The sequence below is a fragment of the Haliotis cracherodii genome, unplaced genomic scaffold, assembly GCF_022045235.1.
Source record: "Haliotis cracherodii isolate W230 unplaced genomic scaffold, xgHalCrac1.p SCAF_11, whole genome shotgun sequence".
NCBI lineage: Eukaryota > Metazoa > Mollusca > Gastropoda > Lepetellida > Haliotidae > Haliotis > Haliotis cracherodii.
The window spans coordinates 33,352,493-33,372,039 of NW_027266266.1; the positions used below are offsets into that span (position 1 = coordinate 33,352,493).

At 44.9% G+C, this 19,547-nt stretch overlaps 2 protein-coding genes across 2 annotated transcripts; one reads left to right on the forward strand and one right to left on the reverse strand.

Annotated features, from left to right (window-relative positions):
* Positions 1-9,844: 9,844 nt before the first annotated feature.
* On the reverse strand, positions 9,845-16,327 carry LOC139455022 (collagen alpha-5(IV) chain-like). Its single transcript, XM_071236609.1, has 9 exons — positions 15,779-16,327; positions 15,158-15,367; positions 14,183-14,353; positions 13,523-13,771; positions 12,775-13,030; positions 11,673-12,254; positions 11,426-11,577; positions 11,000-11,287; positions 9,845-10,468 (listed from the first exon to the last, which is right to left on the reverse strand). Exons 1-9 carry the CDS (start codon positions 16,325-16,327, stop codon positions 9,845-9,847), a joined length of 3,081 nt encoding a protein of 1,026 aa, XP_071092710.1.
* A 1,084-nt stretch (positions 16,328-17,411) lies between these two features.
* LOC139455023 (uncharacterized) lies at positions 17,412-19,290 on the forward strand. The gene is made up of 3 exons (XM_071236610.1): positions 17,412-17,817; positions 18,272-18,378; positions 18,811-19,290. The coding sequence occupies exons 1-3, from the start codon at positions 17,412-17,414 to the stop codon at positions 19,288-19,290; spliced, it is 993 nt and encodes a 330-aa protein (XP_071092711.1).
* The last annotated feature ends 257 nt before the right edge of the window (positions 19,291-19,547 follow it).

Genomic DNA, 19,547 nt, shown 5'->3' on the forward strand with positions numbered 1-19,547 from the left:
GAGCCTATTGTAACAAGTCTCAAAATGATTGGCCCCGTTTCATTCCTGGCATCATGATGGCCTATCGGATGGCTCCAAATTCATCAACTCAAAAATCCCCATATGTTATGCTTTTCGGCCGAGAAATGAGAGCTCCACAAGATGTAGCATTAATTCCAAAAGAAAATTTAGGCCACAATAACAAAAGTTATCTTTCCAATTTGCTTGAGGAGCTTGAAATCACTAGAACAATCGCAGCTGAAAACACTGCTCGGGCTAAGGAGGTGTATTCAGAACAATATAATAGAAAGGCTAAAGAACCAGAATTCGCCCCAGGTCAAAGAGTTTGGCTTTACTGTCAAAAAGTTGAAAAAGGCCTTTCCAACAAATTAACCAAAAAGTGGTATGGTAGCTATTATATCGTCCATACAGGTCCAAATTATACCTACAAACTACGCCGAAGTTCTGACGACAAAATACACAAACCACTGGTCCATGCCAACCGTCTGAAGCCATATTTTGATCCTGCTGATCGTCCACAGTATCCTCCAGAACCATACCTCAATAACCCCAGTGACATAGATTCAGGAGTCATGGATGACAACGAGGAACCAGTCAATGATACTCAGATTGACACCAACAATTCCCCATCAACAAGTTCAACTTACCAGGCTACTGATCAATCACCTCCACAACAGAAAGGTAAGAAGGTCAATTCCAAAACAAAGGCAGGTACTTCCAGCAACAAGAGTCCGAAGCAAAAGACCCCAACAAAGAAGAAAAACCCTGCTTCAACTTCAAGTACAACAGAAAAACCTACCAGTCCCACGGCAACAATGAAGAAAAATCATGCCACACCAGGTCCTAGTGCTCCAACCAAGGTAAATGAAAAGGTAAACAAAGGGAAAAGGGGAGTGAATAGTAAGCATCACCAGCCCAAATCCAGAAAACAACCCGACGACAGCCAGGTACAACCTCCAAGTCCAACATCAGGTAATCAAACCAAGGATATCCCTCAGGTTTTCAATCCAGAGGACATCCACTCAATTGTTAGTTCCAAGAGAGCAAATGGCAAAATCTACTACAGAGTGAAATGGAAGGATCAGGAAAGAGGAAACACATGGGAGTATGGCAGCAGCATTCCAGACTCCATTCGGAGAGAATTTCACCTCAAAAGAAGTATGTCAGGAAAACGTCGAAAACGTCCACTGAAGAATCATAAGTTTTTCGACCAAAAGGAAACAGCACAAGACAATAAATCAGTCAATGTTCTGTCAGGTAATTCAATGTCAGGGAATGTCCAGCAAGTCAACACCAAACCATGCATAGAATTAGTTGTCAAACCATATCTGTTTTTTCCAAAACACCTACGAAAAATAGATCATAAAATAGAAAGAGTTCTGGGCATTGAAATTATTCAAGGAGACTGCTATGTCAAGGTCTTATATAAAGGATTTCCTGATACTGACTTCACATGCTATTTTGAAAGTGTTCCTCCCCACCTCATACAGCGCTACCTTGATGATAGCTGGGAGGATCTCCGTAATTGGTCCTGTCTAGAAGATAATCCTCGATATGATCCAGAGGAAGCACCAATTTATAAATCCCAAAGGGTTATTTTTCCACATGAAGACTTTGGAAACATGAACACCTTTTACTACCGTATTTCACTCACAGACATTAGTCCCCATGGACCATACCAGGATCAACTCGCCGTACATACCGAACAATGCCAATTGAACATATTCTTGATCAAAATACAAAATCTCCTAAATAAACGGTGCAAATCACTAAACAGCTATTAGCTGTATCTTGTTATGTTTACTTGTGTCCAGTCTTTTCACTATGGGTCGCCAGTTGAGAACAAATGGCATCAGCCTGATCATCTGAGTTATTTGTATCACAACAAACTTTGAGCATTGACCTGATCAACCAATCTCAAAAGCGAAGTGAAATGACACAAAGCAAACCATACTGCGAATTGAAACCCAAACCGCACCGAAGCAAAGCAAACCATACTGCGAATTGAAACCCAAACCGCACCGAAGCGAAGCAAACCATACTGCGAATCGAAACCCAAACCGCACCGAAGCGAAGCAAACCATACTGTGAATCGAAATCCAAACCGCACCGAAGCGAAGCAAACCATACTGCGAATCGAACCCAAACCGCACCGAAGCAAAGCAAACCATACTGCAAATTGAAACCCAAACCGCACCGAAGCGAAGCAAACCGTACTGCGAATCGAAACCCAAACCGTACCGAAGCGAAGCGACCATACTACGAATCGAACCCAAACCATACCGAAGCGAACCTAAACCGTACCGAAGTGAAATGGCACAAACCAAACAATACTGGGAATCGAACCCAAACCGTACCGAAGCGAACCCAAACCGTACCGAAGCAAAATAAACCAAACCATATCGCATTGAACCGAAGGAAAATCAAAGCGAAACAAACCAAACTCAAATAAAGAAAACTTAACAACCGAAATGAACCAAAACAAAGAAAAGGCAAACCAAATAGTTACGAAAACTAACAATGATATACACCTTTTGTATACCGTATTAATGTAACAAATCAATGCACTTGTTATATGCACATGCACATATATGTATATATAATGCGTCTAATGATTGTATCCAAAAATAGAAGGATATTACTATTTTTCTCATGATATACTTTTGTAATTTGCCGCCAATACATTCTTCCTGGCCATGACACCGTTTAGTAATAATTATGTACTGATCTTTTACATCATAATTATCATATTTGTTTTATTTTCTAGTTAATACAGACAAACTGAGGAAGTATTTATATATGACATATTATTTGAACATGCTAACTCTCTTTTCTTTGTTTCCATGTAAAACCTCCATGGACACAGCCTACTATCTTGCAACCCCAATCCAGGATGTGGAACTCAAGGCCTCCTACATCACCCATAAAACCACCAGTACAGAGTGCCAAGACAAGCCAGCTCCACATCCAGATTCCCTGATGACAGCATTTTTATATCATGTTTCCTTATATCAAAGAGACGCTATAATAATTGTTATTTACTATACTACCAGTTTAACTTAATACATTGTCCATCTAAGCCATAATTATTTTAATTTTTACACGTTTGGGGTCCAAACTTTTTCAGACGGAGGGGAAGTTATCATGGTTAACATTTATACTAAGTTATCTTATAATAATTAGATCTACATCAAGTGCTTTTATGAGTTATCATGGTGTAATATTTATACACCATTGCATATAATTATAGTTTAGCAAGTAATAATTATCATCAGGTAAAATGCATATATAAAATATCAGTAGTTTCAGTTACAGCTTTTTAGATGGTTGCTAGACTAAGGTATCAAGATCCCATCTCCCAGACAAAGGATATTTATTTAAGTATATCTGTCATCACCTACCGGGGTATATTAGAATAACATTACTTCAATTAAGACTCATTAAGGATTAGCCCCACACAAGCTCATCTATAGTGACACCCTAATCTCTTTCAAGCATCCAGTAAATATGTCAACAAGATTAGTGCCAGTCCAACAGGATTAACAGGATTTAGTATTCCCCTCTGTCCAGCCATCCATTTAGCATAGGACACAACCAATCGTGTATCAACCAATCACATTCCTTTCTATTGTTCAAACTTTCATTAAATACATACTGTAGCCAAGTTCTAGCAGAGAAGGGGTTTGACTCTCTTACCAAGCAGACCTCTCTCCCACAGCCCAGAGTGTGTACCGACTCTCTGTGGCACCCTCAGTTATTTCTAAGTATATTGTAAATTGTTAATTGTTCTTGTAAATAAAATTGTGATTAGTCTCCTGTGACTCTGGCTCTTTGCTGACTAATTCCCCAAGAAAACCAGCACGTCATTTGGAAGGTATTGTTCACCTAGAACAGTTCCATGATAGCTAGCTGAGAAAGCCGCGGCCGCACTTCCCGGTATAATAGGGAGTGTTGTTTCCTGACTATTGAATTTATTAGCTAAGACCACCACTTGGCTTAGTCAAAACTTGTGGGGGTTGATCGTAGCAATTGCAGGGCTGTTGTACGTATTCGCTAAGAACTATTTAACCACCAAATCATGAGTAAACCAACCGAGACTCCACCTACTACAAGCGCTGTTTTTTCATCGATATGTTGTTGATTTTTAGCCGCAATATGCGGTGACACTTGTGCGTCAGTAGATGTTTGTGAAACATGTGGTGTTTGTGGCTTGACTATTCCCTTTTCACCCGTGATCGTTTGAGTTATTAATTCGACGTTCATATCTGAATTTATACCTGGTTTTTGTTGATCGGTAGCGATAACAATTTTATTATTATAGCCTATCACTTGACCGATCTTAAGTTCCATATTACTCGGAGACATGTATAGTCCCGGTGCATAAACAAAGTCCACTTTGGATTGAGCGTACTGTAATGCATCTTGAAAACGCTTTATAGACGATGGTATGTCAACTGGTGAATTAATGGCGTCCTCCACGTTTGAGACAAACTATTTTTGCGCATCGAGCGCCGTCCCAGAACCGATAATGGACGTTCGTGTTTGCGATTGTGCACCGAGAATTGCCCATACATAAGTTCTTATCGATTCATTAACTCTTACAAATCCTGGGTTAGTAAAATTATTTTCCGTTTTATCATTAAGAAATTCATTCCAAGCGTCTCCGGGTGGTTGCTCAACCTTTTGGATGGTGAAAGCAACACCACCCTTAAAGTTCATACGATCATCTCTCCACTCGTTACTTGAGAGAGCAAAGCTCGGAAGGAGCCGACCCCTTTTCAGTAAATCATCGCTGACTTCTTTAACAGAGTGTGCACCAGCGTATGGAATACCTAGACCATGGTTAACTCCACTCAGACGCCAATCTTTACTCGTAGAAACATTAAATTCATTACAAATACGTTCGAATGCCTTCTTATCGTACTGATTATTTGTGGAATTCCACGCTCGATCCTGCGGTAATGGAGCACTAATTTCTTTAAGTATACGTCTAATCTGATAGTACACGTGAAATGACATAACAGACTTATTCAGTTCAAATCCTGGAGCGTAAAGAGATACGCCACATCCCGTTGTGGCACACCATACGGCAAAGTTTAACTGATTCTGCCAAAATTGCATCGGATTGTGAAACCAATCGTGCACCATTTTATCGCTAGTTGCCGTGACTCTGTATTTTTCAAAGATATCGGGGAATTTAACTAAAAATTCAGCACCAGAGGCAGTTACTATAATCGATTGATTAGTAATGTAAGTTGATTTCATATTTAAGTTATGATATAGTATCATTGTATATTTAATATGTATGTTACACTCCCGGGAATAACAAATGGCCAGTCTATTGAACTGCTTCATACAATCGATAACTCGGATGGACAACTCGAAGTAGCTCTATGCGATGTAACGTATTACCCGCGGTGGACCAATATAAATGCTACGAGAGGAAATAATGAGATAATAATAACACATGAAAGAGATAGAATTATTACTATACCTGATGGGTATTACAGCGTAAGCTCACTCAATGATGAATTTTTTAAGCCTTATGGAGCTAGTCTCACACAAAATGAGGCGACTGGGAGACTGAAATTATCCCCTGGAATAACGGGTGTAATTCCTTACAGGAACTTAAGAATTACAATTGGATTTGCAACCAATGTTAATATAATAGTCGATTCATCAAATGATGGAAATACATTACCCGATTTAGTTCCCTATAAAGAGCTGTGCATCCACCTTGATGAAATCAGTACAACGGATAATATTCAACTAGAAAGTCCTTCAACTCTACTCAGAAGTGTTCCAGTGAAAAATGAAAAATACAATAGCGGTAGAACGGAATCTTTCTCATCATTACAATATAAAAAATTAAAGCGTGGTATTATTTCAGACCTCAAAATTTCTGTATTAGATGTAAAACACCAACCTGTACATATAGGATACTTAAGTGTAACACTCCATATTATAAATAATGGTTGATTCCATATTTAAGTTATGATATAGTATCATGGTATATTTGATATGTATGTTACACTCCTGGGAATAACAAATGGTAAGTCTATTCAACTGCTTCGTACTATCGATAACTCGGATGGACAACTCGAAGTCGCTCTATGCGATGTAACATATTACCAGAGGTGGATCAATATAAGTGCTGCGAAAGAAAATAATATGATTATTACAATATCCTCACGTACTATTTATAATGTCATTACTATACCTGATGAGTATTACAGCGTATGCTCACTCAATGATGAAGTTTTTAAGCCTAATGGAATTAGTCTCACACAAAATGAGGCGACTGGGATGCTGAAATTAGCCTCTGGAGAAAAAGGTTTAACTATGCACATTAACTTAGTACTTAAACTTGGATTTCCACTCCTCGATAAACCTATAAACCCCAACAAAACAATACATGGAAATACATTACCTGATTTAGTTCCCTATAAAGAGTTGTTCATCCATCTTGATCAAATAAGCACGACGGATAATATTCAACTAGAAAGTCCTTCAACTTTGCTCAGAAGTGTTCCAGTGAAAAATGAAAAATACAATAGCGGTAGAACGGAATCTTTCTCATCATTACAATATAAAAAATTAAAGCGTGGTATTATTTCAGACCTCAAAATTTCTGTATTAGATGTAAAACACCAACCTGTACATATAGGATACTTAAGTGTAACACTCCATATTATAAATAATGGTTGATGCATCAGGCCCTGGGACGATAAGACAATGTAATACAATTGCGCTTTCCGATCTCGGAGACACGGAAGGATTCGGTAAACCCGGTACCAATGGTAAGTTATACGCTTTACACTTACACGATAATGTATACAAGCGGAAAGAAGTTATATTCATGGGTAATCTAGAAGATTTAGGCGATGTCGACGTTAGTAGACTCCTTAAAACCACTCCGTACAATATTATTTACAACAGTGAGAATAAATGGACTATGGTCGAAGCAAACATCAAGTGGCTACTGAATATCGTCATTACCCCACCTTATGCGATGATGGGTAAGGGACATAATTTAACTAAGATAATAAATAGTGGCATCGTACTCGCGGCCTATATCCCGTCAAAACGAAAAAGTGTGTTAGTCACTCCCCTGCCAGAAAAACCAGGTCATATGTTATATAGTCGTCCGGCAATCCAAAATGTTAGTTTAAATTTGGTTACAGAATTCGATGATATCAAACAGAACTTGAGTGCAATACCTAATATTTCTACGCTTATTATTGAAGTCTTGTTCGGAGATGCACCGGTAGGTTACATCCCTCGAGGGGGTTCAAATTATTAAAAGTGGTAGTATTTCTCTTTCTAAGATATTCTTGCCGTATAATATACATTTGATAAGGTTGATGTATACTCTCAAAACATTTAAGCAAGACCAATTAAAGACTATTATATATTCGTAATATACACTATGAGTTTATATCCAGCGCTCGATGAAATGATGGAAACTGTTGATGGATTTCGATTACATCAAATAAGCGACATAAAACATCGAATAGAAAAGGATAGGGAGTTGAGACTTGGATTGTATAAAAAGTATCGCAGAGCCGTGAATGCTCTGGACGGAGTTGACACCGCTCTTGTAGTAGCTGGCATGGGACTCGGTGTAGCCGGTGTCGGTTTACTATCAACTATAATCGCCGCGCCTATCGTGCTTGGCATGGAAATAGCGACTGGAGCCTCGGCACTGGCAGGAATAGCGATAAAATTCATTTCTCGTAGGTTACAAAAGAAAGCATTAAAACACGATAGTATTCGGATACTCGCCGATGCAAAGTTGAACAGCATTGAGGATCATATTTCGACAGCAGTGGCCGATTGTAAGATATCCGAGAAGGAGTTTCGTTTAGTGCTGTCGGAACTCACCAAATACAATGAAATGAAGCAGGAGATTCGATCAAAATCTCATAAGACCAATGGTATTAGCGAAGACGAGAAAAAAAAGTTCATAGAACAAGGGAGGCAACAAGCGCGTCAATTATTCCGTGCCAAAACCAAAGAACTGGTTGGAGATTAAAAATGAATTGCTTACTATCGTGTGATTACATTTAGACAAATGCTTACATAGATATATAATAATGGAAAAAACTATTAAATGGAGAGAATTACCACAAGGGTTTTATTATATCAGTGATGTCAAACCAACCAAATACGGTAATCAATTGTTTCTTATCAATTTACAAAAAGAGTGTAGTTATATAGTCTGGTCTCCTAGTAAAATGAACGAAGAACTTAATAAAAATGTTGAATATCACTTTATAGATAAAAATAATGAAGAATATTTTTATTACCATTTAGACTCATCTAAAGCAATGATTGGGCCCAGGTATTGGTGAGCTGGAGTCAATTTAACTTAATCTCATGACTATCGTTAAATCGCATAATCATTTACACATAAAATATTCCCCCCTGTAGCAGCAGTATAGGTATATGAATCCTGCTCCAGTGGAAGTGGTCCAGAACCCCCATTACCTATAAAAATTTATATCATAGACTCCAGGTGGTGGTCAATTTAGCTGAATCTCATGACTATCGTTGAATCGCATAGTCATTTATACATAAAAAATGCTACCTGTAGTAGCAGTATAGGTATATGAATCCCGCTCCAGTGGAAGTGGTCCAGAACCCCCATTACCTATACTACCTATACTACTACATGCCTTCTTGTAAAGAAACAGCCCTGCCCACACCATCTCCGAAACTGTAAATGATATTACAAAGTTTTATAAAAACTGGAACGCTGTCCTTGACCTTTTACTTTTTTGTCAAAATCTTTTCAAAGTAGGGCCACATCCTGGAGAAGGTATATACCAAGTTGAATTATACATGCAATACTTTGAGAAAGTTAACCACAAGCTATTGAGTGAGATTTATCTAGTTCATGACTTTGACCTGATTGCATATGCCAAAAATAATTCTTCAGGTCCATATGGAATAAGACCACTGTTGACTCTTATGTCAATTATCTTCGCGTCATATACACAAGAAAATATGATACAACCACTGTTGAAAGGCAACTCACATTTGATATGTTAGGATTTCCAAAACAACACCATGTCTCAGAAAATGACAATGAGACAATCATTTTACAAAAATCTGAACGCTGGCTTTGATTCCTTTGGACTTTTTCAGAGAGTGTAACAAACGTTTTTCTCTCCCATGACCTTCACGTTTCATCTTTTAATGAAATGTGCCCACCTAAACTTCCCCAGGGACAATTAGCAGCAGTCCACAGAAGAATAATCTGTGTATAGAAAAAAAACACAGGATGGTCAGGTGGTCAGGTTCCAACAAAACAATAAAGCAGTCCCATTTCACGGGTCTCACAATGAATCTCACAACAAAATAGGCACTAAACAATGTAACTGACACAAAACTAAATACCATGTCAAGTGTGGTCACTGTTTGTTTACAGAAGCTGATCTAGCAGTCATGTCAGTTGCCTCACTTTCTGACACACCCAGCTTGGCAATCTCACTAAATGGCTTGGCCGACCTGTGTGTGAAATACGCATAGTGTTGGAAAGCGCACATTAAATCTCCAATACTAAGTAAGTAAGTGTCTACAGACTTTGCTTTTGCCTTCCTAGGAACATGTTCGGTCCCTGGGAAGTCATTGTATATATATGCATTAGCTACTTATATATATGATGTTCATGTAAATAAATCTGTGTACATTGTACTAGTTGTCTCTTGTTCTACCTGGCTAAGCTACCCCTTTTATCCAGAACATGATAAGGCCATAAAATATGTCAGATCTTGGCTGACACAGAAGATCGCAACCCTAGAGTACTGGGAAAGGTTCTTCCACTGGGAGAGGTGATAATCTAAGGGACCACGTCCTGTTGGACCATGCCAGAGCTATGAGTATAATCCCACAGTCTGTATCCGCTATCTTCCTTTTGTACTCTGTCTAGGAGAGACCAAATGGGGAAATGTGTAGGCAACATCCCTTCCAAGCACATGGATAGGGTGTCTCCCTGGAGGGCTAGTTTGCCTGTTACTGATAGGGTGTCTCCCTGGAGGGCTAGTTTGCCTACAGTTACTGATAGGGTGTCTCTCTGGAGGGCTAGTTTGCCTGTTACTGATAGGGTGTCTCCCTGGAGGTCTTGTGGGCCTGGTACTGATAGAGTATCTCCCTGGAGGGCTAGTTTGCCTGTTACTGATAGGGTGTCTCCCTTGAGAGCTAGTTTGCCTGTTACTGATAGGGGGTCTCCCTGGAGGGCTAGTTTGCCTGTTACTGATAGGGTGTCTCTCTGGAGGGCTAGTTTGCCTGTTACTGATAGGGTGTCTCCCTGGAGTGCTAGTTGGCCTGTTACTGATACGGTGTCTCCCTGGAGAGCTAGTTTGCCTGTTACTGATAGGGTATCTCCCTGGAGCTCTAGTGGGCCTGGTGCTGGTAGGATATCTCCCTGGAGGGCTAGTTTGCCTGTTACTGATAATGTTTCTCCCTAGAGGGCTAGTGGGCCTGGTATTGATAGGGTGTCTCCTTGGAGGGCTAGTGGGCCTGGTACTGATAGGGTATCCCCCTGGAGGGCTAGTTAGCCTGGTACTGATAGGGTGTCTCCCTGGAGAGCTAGTTTGCCTGGTACTCATAGGATGTCTCCCTGGAGGTCTAGTGGGCCTGGTACTGAGAGGGTGTCTCCCTGGATGTCCAGTGGGCCTGGTACTGATAGGGTGTCTCCCTGGAGGGATAGTGGGCCTGGTACTGATATGGTGTCTCCCTGGTTGGATAGTGGGCCTTGTACTGATAGGGTGTCTCCCTGGAGATCCAGTGGGCCTGGTACTGATAGGGTGTCTCATTTGAGGGCTAGTTTGCCTGGTACTGAAAGGGTATCTCCCTGGAGGCCAAGTGGGCCTGGTACTGAAAGGGTGTCTCCCTGGAGGGCTGGTTTGCCTGGTACTGATAGGGTGTCTCATTGGAGGGCTAGTTTGCCTGGTGCTGATAGGGTATCTCCCTGGAGGGCTAGTGGGCCTGGTACTGGTAGGGTGTCTCCCTGGAGGTCTGATTGCCCTGGTGCTGATAGGGTGTCTCCCTGGAGGTCTAGTGGGCCTGGTACTGAGAGGGTGTCTCCCTGGAGGTCCAGTGGGCCTGGTACTGATAGGGTGTCTCCCTTGAGGGATAGTGGGCCTGGTACTGATAGGGTATCTCCCTGGAGGTCAAGAGGGCCTGGTACTGATAGGGTGTCTTCCTGGAGGGATATTTGGCCTGGTACTGATAGGTTGTCTCCCTCAAGGTCTGGTGGTCCTGATACTGATAGGGTGTCTCCCTGGAGGGATAGTGGGCCTGGTGCTGATAGGGTGTCTCCCTGGAAGGCTAGTTTGCCTGTTACTGATAGGGTGTCTCTGTGGAGGGCTAGTTTGCCTGTTACTGATAGGGTATCTCCCTAGAGGGCTAGTTTGCCTACAGCTACTGATAGGGTGTCTCCCTGGAGGGCTAGTTTGCCTGTTACTGATAGGGTGTCTCCCTGGAGGGCTAGTTGGCCTGGTACTGATAGGGTGCCTCCTTGGAGGGCGTCACCCTGGAGGTCTAGTTTGCCTGTTACTGATAGGGTGTCTCCTGGAGGGATAGTGGGTCTGATACTGATAGGGTGTCTCCCTGGAAGGCAAGTGGGCCTGGTACTGATAGGATGTCTCCCTGTAGGGCTAGTTTGCCTGGTACTGATAAGGTGTCTCCCTGGAGGTCCAGTGGGCCTGGTATTGATAGGGTGTCTCCCTGGAGGGCTAGTGGGTCTGGTACTGATAGGGTGTCTCCCTGGAAGGCTAGGGGTCCTGGTACTGGTAGGGTGTCTCCCTGGAGGTCCAGTCGGCCTGGTATTGATAGGGTGTCTCCCTGGAGGGCTAGTGGGTCTGGTACTGATAGGGTGTCTCCCTGGAAGGCTAGTGGGCCTGGTACTGATAGGGTGTCCCCCGGGACGGCTAGTTTGCCTGTTACTGATAGGGTGTCTCGCTGGAAGGCTGGTGTGCCTGGTACTGATGGGGTATCTCCCTGGAGGTCCAAAGGGCCTGGTATTGATAGGGTGTCTCCCTGGAGGGCTAGTTGGTCTGGTACTGATAGGGTGTCTCCCTGGAAGGCTAGTGGGCCTGGTACTGATAGGGTGTCTCCCTGGAGGGCTAGTTTGCCTGTTACTGATAGGGTGTCTCCCTGGAGGGCTAGTTGGCCTGGTACTGATAGGGTGCCTCCCTGGAGGGCGTCACCCTGGAGGTCTAGTTTGCCTGGTACTGATAGGGTGTCTCCTGGAGGGATAGTGGGTCTGATACTGATAGGGTGTCTCCCTGGAAGGCTAGTGGGCCTGGTACTGATAGGGTGTCTCCTGGGAGGGATAGTGGGCCTCGTACCGATAGGGTGTCTCCCGGGAGGTCCAGTGGGCCTGGTATTGATAGGGTGTCTCCCTGGAAATCAATGGGCCTGGTACTGATAGGGTGTCTCCCTGGAGGTCCAGTGGGCCTGGTACTGATAGGGTGTCTCCCTGGAAATCAATGGGCCTGGTACTGATAGGGTGTCTCCCTGGAGGTCCAGTGGGCCTGGTACTGATAGGGTATCCCCCTGGAGGGCTATAGCCTGGTACTGATAGGGTGTCTCCCTGGAGAACTAGTTTTCCTGGTACTCATAGAGTGTCTCCCTGGAGGGATAGTGGGCTTGGCACTGGTAGGGTGTCTCCCGGGAGGGCTAGTGGGCCTGGTACTGATAGGGTGTCTCCCTGGAGGGATAGTGGGCCTGGTACTGATAGGGTGTCTCCCGGGAGGGCTAGTTTGCCTGGTACTGATAGGTTGTATCCCGGGAGGTCTAGTTTGCCTGGTACTGATAGGTTGTCTCCCTGGAGGGATAGTGGGCCTGGTACTGATAAGGTATCTCTCTGGAGGGCTAGTGGGCCTGGTACTGGTAGGGTGTCTCCCTGGAGGTCTAGTGGCCCTGGTGCTGATAGGGTGTCTCCCTGTAGGGCTAGTTTGCCTGGTACTGATAGGGTGTCTCCCTGGAGGTCCAGTTGGCCTGGTATTGATAGGGTGTCTCCCTGGAAGTCCAATGGGCCTGGTACTAATAGGGTGTCTCCCTGGAGGGCTAGTGGGCCTGGTACTAATAGGGTATCCCCCTGGAGGGCTAGTTAGCCTGGTACTGATAGGGTGTCTCCCTGGGGAGCTAGTTTGCCTGGTACTCAAAGGGTGTCACCCTGGAGGTCTAGTGGGCCTGGTACTGATAGGGTGTCTCCCTGGAGGGCTAGTTTGCCTGGTACTCATAGGGTGTCTCCCTGGAGGTCTAGTGAACCTGGTACTGATAGGGTGTCTCCCCGGAGGTCCAGTGGGCCTGGTACTGATAGGGTATCTCCCTGGAAGTCTAGTGGTCCTGGTACTGATAGGGTGTCTCCCTGGAGGGATAGTGGGCTTGGTACTGATAGGGTGTCTCCCGGGAGGGCTAGTGGGCCTGGTACTGATAGGGTGTCTCCCTGGAGGGATAATGGGCCTGGTACTGATAGGTTGTCTGCCTAGACGTCTAGTGGTCCTGGTACTGATAGGGTGTCTCCCTGGAGGGATAGTGGGCTTGGTACTGATAGGGTGTCTCCCGGGAGGGCTAGTGGGCCTGGTACTGATAAGGTATCTCTCTGGAGGGCTAGTGGGCCTGGAACTGGTAGGGTGTCTCCCTGGAGGTCTAGTGGCCCTGGTGCTAATAGGGTGTCTCCCTGGAGGGCTAGTTTGCCTGGTACTGATAGGGTGTCTCCCTGGAGGTCCAGTGGGCCTGGTATTGATAGGGTGTCTCCCTGGAAATCAATGGGCCTGGTACTGATAGGGTGTCTCCCTGGAGGTCCAGTGGGCCTGGTACTGATAGGGTATCCCCCTGGAGGGCTATAGCCTGGTACTGATAGGGTGTCTCCCTGGAGAACTAGTTTTCCTGGTACTCATAGAGTGTCTCCCTGGAGGGATAGTGGGCTTGGCACTGGTAGGGTGTCTCCCGGGAGGGCTAGTGGGCCTGGTACTGATAGGGTGTCTCCCTGGAGGGATAGTGGGCCTGGTACTGATAGGGTGTCTCCCGGGAGGGCTAGTTTGCCTGGTACTGATAGGTTGTCTCCCTGGAGGTCTAGTTTGCCTGGTACTGATAGGGTATCTCCCTGGAGGGCTATTTTGACTGGTACTCATAGGGTGTATCCCGGGAGGTCTAGTGAGCCTGGTACTGATAGGGTGTCTTCCTGGAGGTCCAGTGGGCCTGGTACTGATAGGGTATCTCCCTGGAAGTCCAGTGGGCCTGGTTCCGATAGGGTGTCTCCCTGGAGGGATAATGGGCCTGGTACTGATAGGTTGTCTCCCTCGAGGTCTAGTGGTCCTGGTACTGATGGGGTGTCTCCCTGGAGGGATAGTGGGCCTGGTACTGATAGGGTGTCTCCCGGGAGAGCTAGTTGGCCTGGTACTGATAAGGTATCTCTCTGGAGGGCTAGTGGGCCTGGTACTGGTAGGGTGTCTCCCTGGAGGTCTAGTGGCCCTGGTGCTGATAGGGTGTCTCCCTGGAGGGCTAGTTTGCCTTGTACTCATAGGGTGTCTCCCTGGAGGTCTAGTGAGCCTGGTACTGATAGGGTGTCTCCCCGGAGGTCCAGTGGGCCTGGTACTGATAGGGTGTCTCCCTGGAAGTCCAATGGGCCTGGTACTTATAGGGTGTCTCCCTGGAGGGCTAGTGGGCCTGGTACTAATAGGGTATCCCCCTGGAGGGCTAGTTAGCCTGGTACTGATAGGGTGTCTCCCTGGAGAGCTAGTTTGCCTGGTACTCAAAGGGTGTCACCCTGGAGGTCTAGTGGGCCTGGTACTGATAGGGTGTCTCCCTGGAGGGCTAGTTTGCCTGGTACTCATAGGGTGTCTCCCTGGAGGTCTAGTGAGCCTGGTACTGATAGGGTGTCTCCCCGGAGGTCCAGTGGGCCTGGTACTGATAGGGTATCTCCCTGGAAGTCTAGTGGTCCTGGTACTGATAGGGTGTCTCCCTGGAGGGATAGTGGGCTTGGTACTGATAGGGTGTCTCCCGGGAGGGCTAGTGGGCCTGGTACTGATAGGGTGTCTCCCTGGAGGGATAATGGGCCTGGTACTGATAGGTTGTCTGCCTAGACGTCTAGTGGTCCTGGTACTTATAGGGTGTCTCCCTGGAGGGATAGTGGGCTTGGTACTGATAGGGTGTCTCCCGGGAGGGCTAGTGGGCCTGGTACTGATAAGGTATCTCTCTGGAGGGCTAGTGGGCCTGGTACTGGTAGGGTGTCTCCCTGGAGGTCTAGTGGCCCTGGTGCTAATAGGGTGTCTCCCTGGAGGGCTAGTTTGCCTGGTACTGATAGGGTGTCTCCCTGGAGGTCCAGTGGGCCTGGTATTGATAGGGTGTCTCCCTGGAAATCAATGGGCCTGGTACTGATAGGGTGTCTCCCTGGAGGTCCAGTGGGCCTGGTACTGATAGGGTATCCCCCTGGAGGGCTATAGCCTGGTACTGATAGGGTGTCTCCCTGGAGAACTAGTTTTCCTGGTACTCATAGAGTGTCTCCCTGGAGGGATAGTGGGCTTGGCACTGGTAGGGTGTCTCCCTGGAGGGCTAGTGGGCCTGGTACTGATAGGGTGTCTCCCTGGAGGGATAGTGGGCCTGGTACTGATAGGGTGTCTCCCGGGAGGGCTAGTTTGCCTGGTACTGATAGGTTGTCTCCCTGGAGGGATAGTGGGCCTGGTACTGATAGGGTATCTCCCTGGAGGGCTATTTTGACTGGTACTCATAGGGTGTATCCCGGGAGGTCTAGTGAGCCTGGTACTGATAGGGTGTCTTCCTGGAGGTCCAGTGGGCCTGGTACTGATAGGGTATCTCCCTGGAAGTCCAGTGGGCCTGGTTCCGATAGGGTGTCTCCCTGGAGGGATAATGGGCCTGGTACTGATAGGTTGTCTCCCTCGAGGTCTAGTGGTCCTGGTACTGATAGGGTGTCTCCCTGGAGGGATAGTGGGCCTGGTACTGATAGGGTGTCTCCCGGGAGGGCTAGTGGGCCTGGTACTGATAAGGTATCTCTCTGGAGGGCTAGTGGGCCTGGTACTGGTAGGGTGTCTCCCTGGAGGTCTAGTGGCCCTGGTGCTGATAGGGTGTCTCCCTGTAGGGCTAGTTTGCCTGGTACTGATAGGGTGTCTCCCTGAGGTTCAGTGGGCCTGGTATTGATAGGGTGTCTCCCTGGAAGTCCAATGGGCCTGGTACTGATAGGGTGTCTCCCTGGAGGGCTAGTGGGCCTGGTACTGATAGGGTATCCCCCTGGAGGGCTAGTTAGCCTGGTACTGATAGGGTGTCTCCCTGGAGAGCTAGTTTGCCTGGTACTCATAGGGTGTCTCCCTGAAGGTCTAGTGGGCCTGGTACTGATAGGGTGTCTCCCTGGAGGGCTAGTTTGCCTGGTACTCATAGGGTGTCTCCCTGGAGGTCTAGTGAGCCTGGTACTGTTAGGGTGTCTCCCTGGAGGGATAGTGGGCTTGGTACTGGTAGGGTTGTGATGGCCATCACGAAGAATATATAAATATTAATGTGTCTTTATTATAAAAGATGTAAGTTATGACAGCTTGTAAAAATTAGAAATATTTCGTAAATATTTCCCTGTTGTATTTTTGATGGTTACATGACAGTGCACGAATTATATCATAATTATCCTGTAAACTGTAATTAGTTTTGCGGGTATATATCAGTATATTTTTGCCAACCTCTTTTTCACGTAATTCAATGTTTTGAATCCCGTATTCTAATGACCCGTTGAACGAGCACTGGGAGTAGTGCACTTTACCGGGCGCACTTTTTCAGATCCAATTAGCGCTGTGGGGGCTCGAACGCGCTTCGACGGCTCACCGGTTCTGCTAATTAATGCGTTAATTAGCCGACGCTCTACCACTGGACCACAGGCGCTATCACATGTAATCAGTGAACAATGAATTGCGCATGCGTATGACTTCACGGTCCGTGTTCCCATTCATCTTTTCTTGAAACCACACCCGCAATTGTTTTTGTCAGCATGACCGACCAATGGGATTAAAAGGATTAACGCTTGTAAAGGTAAGAATTTATGGCTCACCCTTGCCCAAAGCAGGCTAACCCTAATGACCGAAAACGGGTGTTGGATCGTAAAGACGTGTAAGTTTCCCTAAAACCGATAAACGGGTGTTGGATCGTAAAGACGTGTAAATTTCCCTAAGACCGAAAAGAGGTGTTTGATTGTAAAGATGTGTAAGTTTCCCTAAGATCGAAAACGGGTGCTGGATCGTGAAGCGAGAGTCACCAGAGCGTGAGGCTCGGTTACGGTATAACGAGACAGCAGTGGCACTATAGCCCGGTAATTGAGCGGATGGTAGAGCTCGGGCTGCGCCCGGTAAACTGCATTGTTGCCAAGATCGACTTTATTATCAAGTGCTTGTCTTCTTGAAATGCAGCCAGACGACCATCCTCATCATGAGGAGTATGCTGAAGTGATTGTCCCCCGATACTCAACTGATGATTTCCAATCTCACTTCAGGTTGCACAGGACAAGCTTCGAACAGCTATGTCAGGAATTACATCGAACAGATCCGAGTATCGTCACTATCTTCTCTGGAGGTAACACCCCTGTGTCCCTGGAAAAGTCCACTATGATCACGCTGTGGTACCTGGCAAATCAAGATTCCATGAGGACCATCAGTGTTAAATTTGGAGTAGCCAAGAGCAGTGTCCACTCGGTCGTACACACGGTGAATACTGTGATTGAAAAGATGGCAAAGAAATACATAAAATGGCCTGATGCACATAGGATGGCTACAATTGCATCAGAATTTCAAGACCGTGCAGAATTTCCAGGTAAGTAGACAAGTGGATATCCGAATATTTTTCATAGATAATTGTATTCATTTGTATGATTATTTATATTGCTAAACTATCATCTGTTGATCATGTTGAAACATGTCATGTACAGTATATTTTTGTCGGGTCTTAGACTAGTATATAATATATCATTGTATAAATTGTATCACTATACATGATGAATACACTTTGAATTTGTGTCCTTATATATAGGCCTACTTGAAAACCTTTATGTCCCCTTTGACTTTTAGTCTCCCTCCGTTGCATGCTAACCTGCACTGTAACATAGCAGCGTGGCGAATGGCATCTGTACAAGTCCATTTAAGTCATTAGCCAGGCAACCTCAGTACAGGAGGACCTGGGGGGTCAGGTTAGAAGGAAGTGAGGCAAAGTAGTCTGTTGTAGCCTATAAGTGCACATTGTAGAGCAGACATATTTTTCATGCTATCAGGGGTCATTGGAGCCATCGATGGTTGCCACATTCCCATTAAAGCTCCATCAAGTCACCAGGAGGATTACAACAACAGGAAAATGACCCATACAGTCATCTTACAGGCAGTCTGTGACAGCCATGGAGTGTTTACAGACTGTTTTGCAGGTGAGCAAAATTTTTCATGCACATGGATACATTTTGTTTAGGACTAGATACTGATGGGCCCACTATATATTCTATTTTATTTACTATGTGTTTCACAGTTTGGCAAATATACCATCATACCTTCTACAATTATCCCAGAATGCTTCAAGATTCAGCATGACCCAGTGTATCTGTAGCAATAATTATGCTCATATCTATCTATCTATCTATCTATCTATCTATCTATCTATCTATCTATCTATCTATCTCCAAAGTAATGTCTTAGAAATAAAGACAAATAAACTGTTTTGTATTCAACCACAATTGTATTTCAATATATTTCAACCTAATTTACAATGAACAAATAACAAAATTATGTTAACAATCTTTGACCATGTGTCTGTTTGTTTCAGGAGTACCTGGATCAGCCCATGATGCACGTGTTTTCAGCCATCCATTCTAACCTGTCTCAGTCTATTCAAAGTAATGTGGCTCAGCAGTTTCCTGATGAAAAGTATCATTTGGTAGGGGATTCTGCATATGCACTAAAGAAATGGCTGATGGTTCCTTACAAGGACCATGGTAATTTGAAGATGGCACATTTGAAATATAACAGGAAACAGTCTCAAACAAGAATTGTAATTGAAATTGCTTTTAGGCATTTGAAAAACAGGTTTCGTAGGTTAAAGTATATTGATTCCAAAATTGAAAACACTCCCCGCACAATCATGTCTGCATGTGTCCTACACAACTTCTGCAAGTACCATGATGACGATGTTCCAGACAGTGTAGAGGCTGATGACAGCTACCATGTAGCTCCTCCTCAACCCACTGGCAATACCAGCAGTACTGCTGGCTCACTGAAGCGTGATGCAATTGCCAATTCCTTATAATCATAACCACTCTCATCAGGTGTAACAGTCAACAAAGTGGTTAATTGGCATTTCATACGCCATTTCAGCTGTAGTCCATATCAGAATACAGATCTCTGGTTACTAACGCATACATGGCTTAAAACAGCCTGATACAAATGGGAGTCATGATGACTCACCACATATTTCGGGGGGAACATTTTCTAAACTCGGGAGTATATTTTTAAAAAATTACTCTCAACAGTGAATAACTTCCAAACTTTATCAAAACTATAAAC

Excerpts from the sequence above, each read along its gene's own strand:
- LOC139455023 (XM_071236610.1), top strand. The coding sequence starts at position 17,412 with ATGCAGCCAGACGACCATCCTCATCATGAGGAGTATGCTGAAGTGATT. Across the intron at positions 17,818-18,271 it reads AGACCGTGCAGAATTTCCAG|GGGTCATTGGAGCCATCGAT; the intron begins GTAAGTAGACAA and ends TCATGCTATCAG. Across the intron at positions 18,379-18,810 it reads ATACAGTCATCTTACAGGCA|GAGTACCTGGATCAGCCCAT; the intron begins GTCTGTGACAGC and ends TGTTTGTTTCAG.
- LOC139455022 (XM_071236609.1), bottom strand. The coding sequence starts at position 16,327 with ATGAGTACCAGGCAAACTAGCTCTCCAGGGAGACACCCTATCAGTACC. Across the intron at positions 13,772-14,182 it reads TCCAGGAAGACACCCTATCA|GGAGACACCCTATCAATACC; the intron begins GTACCAGGCTCA and ends ATTGATTTCCAG. Across the intron at positions 12,255-12,774 it reads ATACAACCTATCAGTACCAG|GAGACACCCTATCAGTACCA; the intron begins GCAAACTAGCCC and ends CTATCCCTCCAG.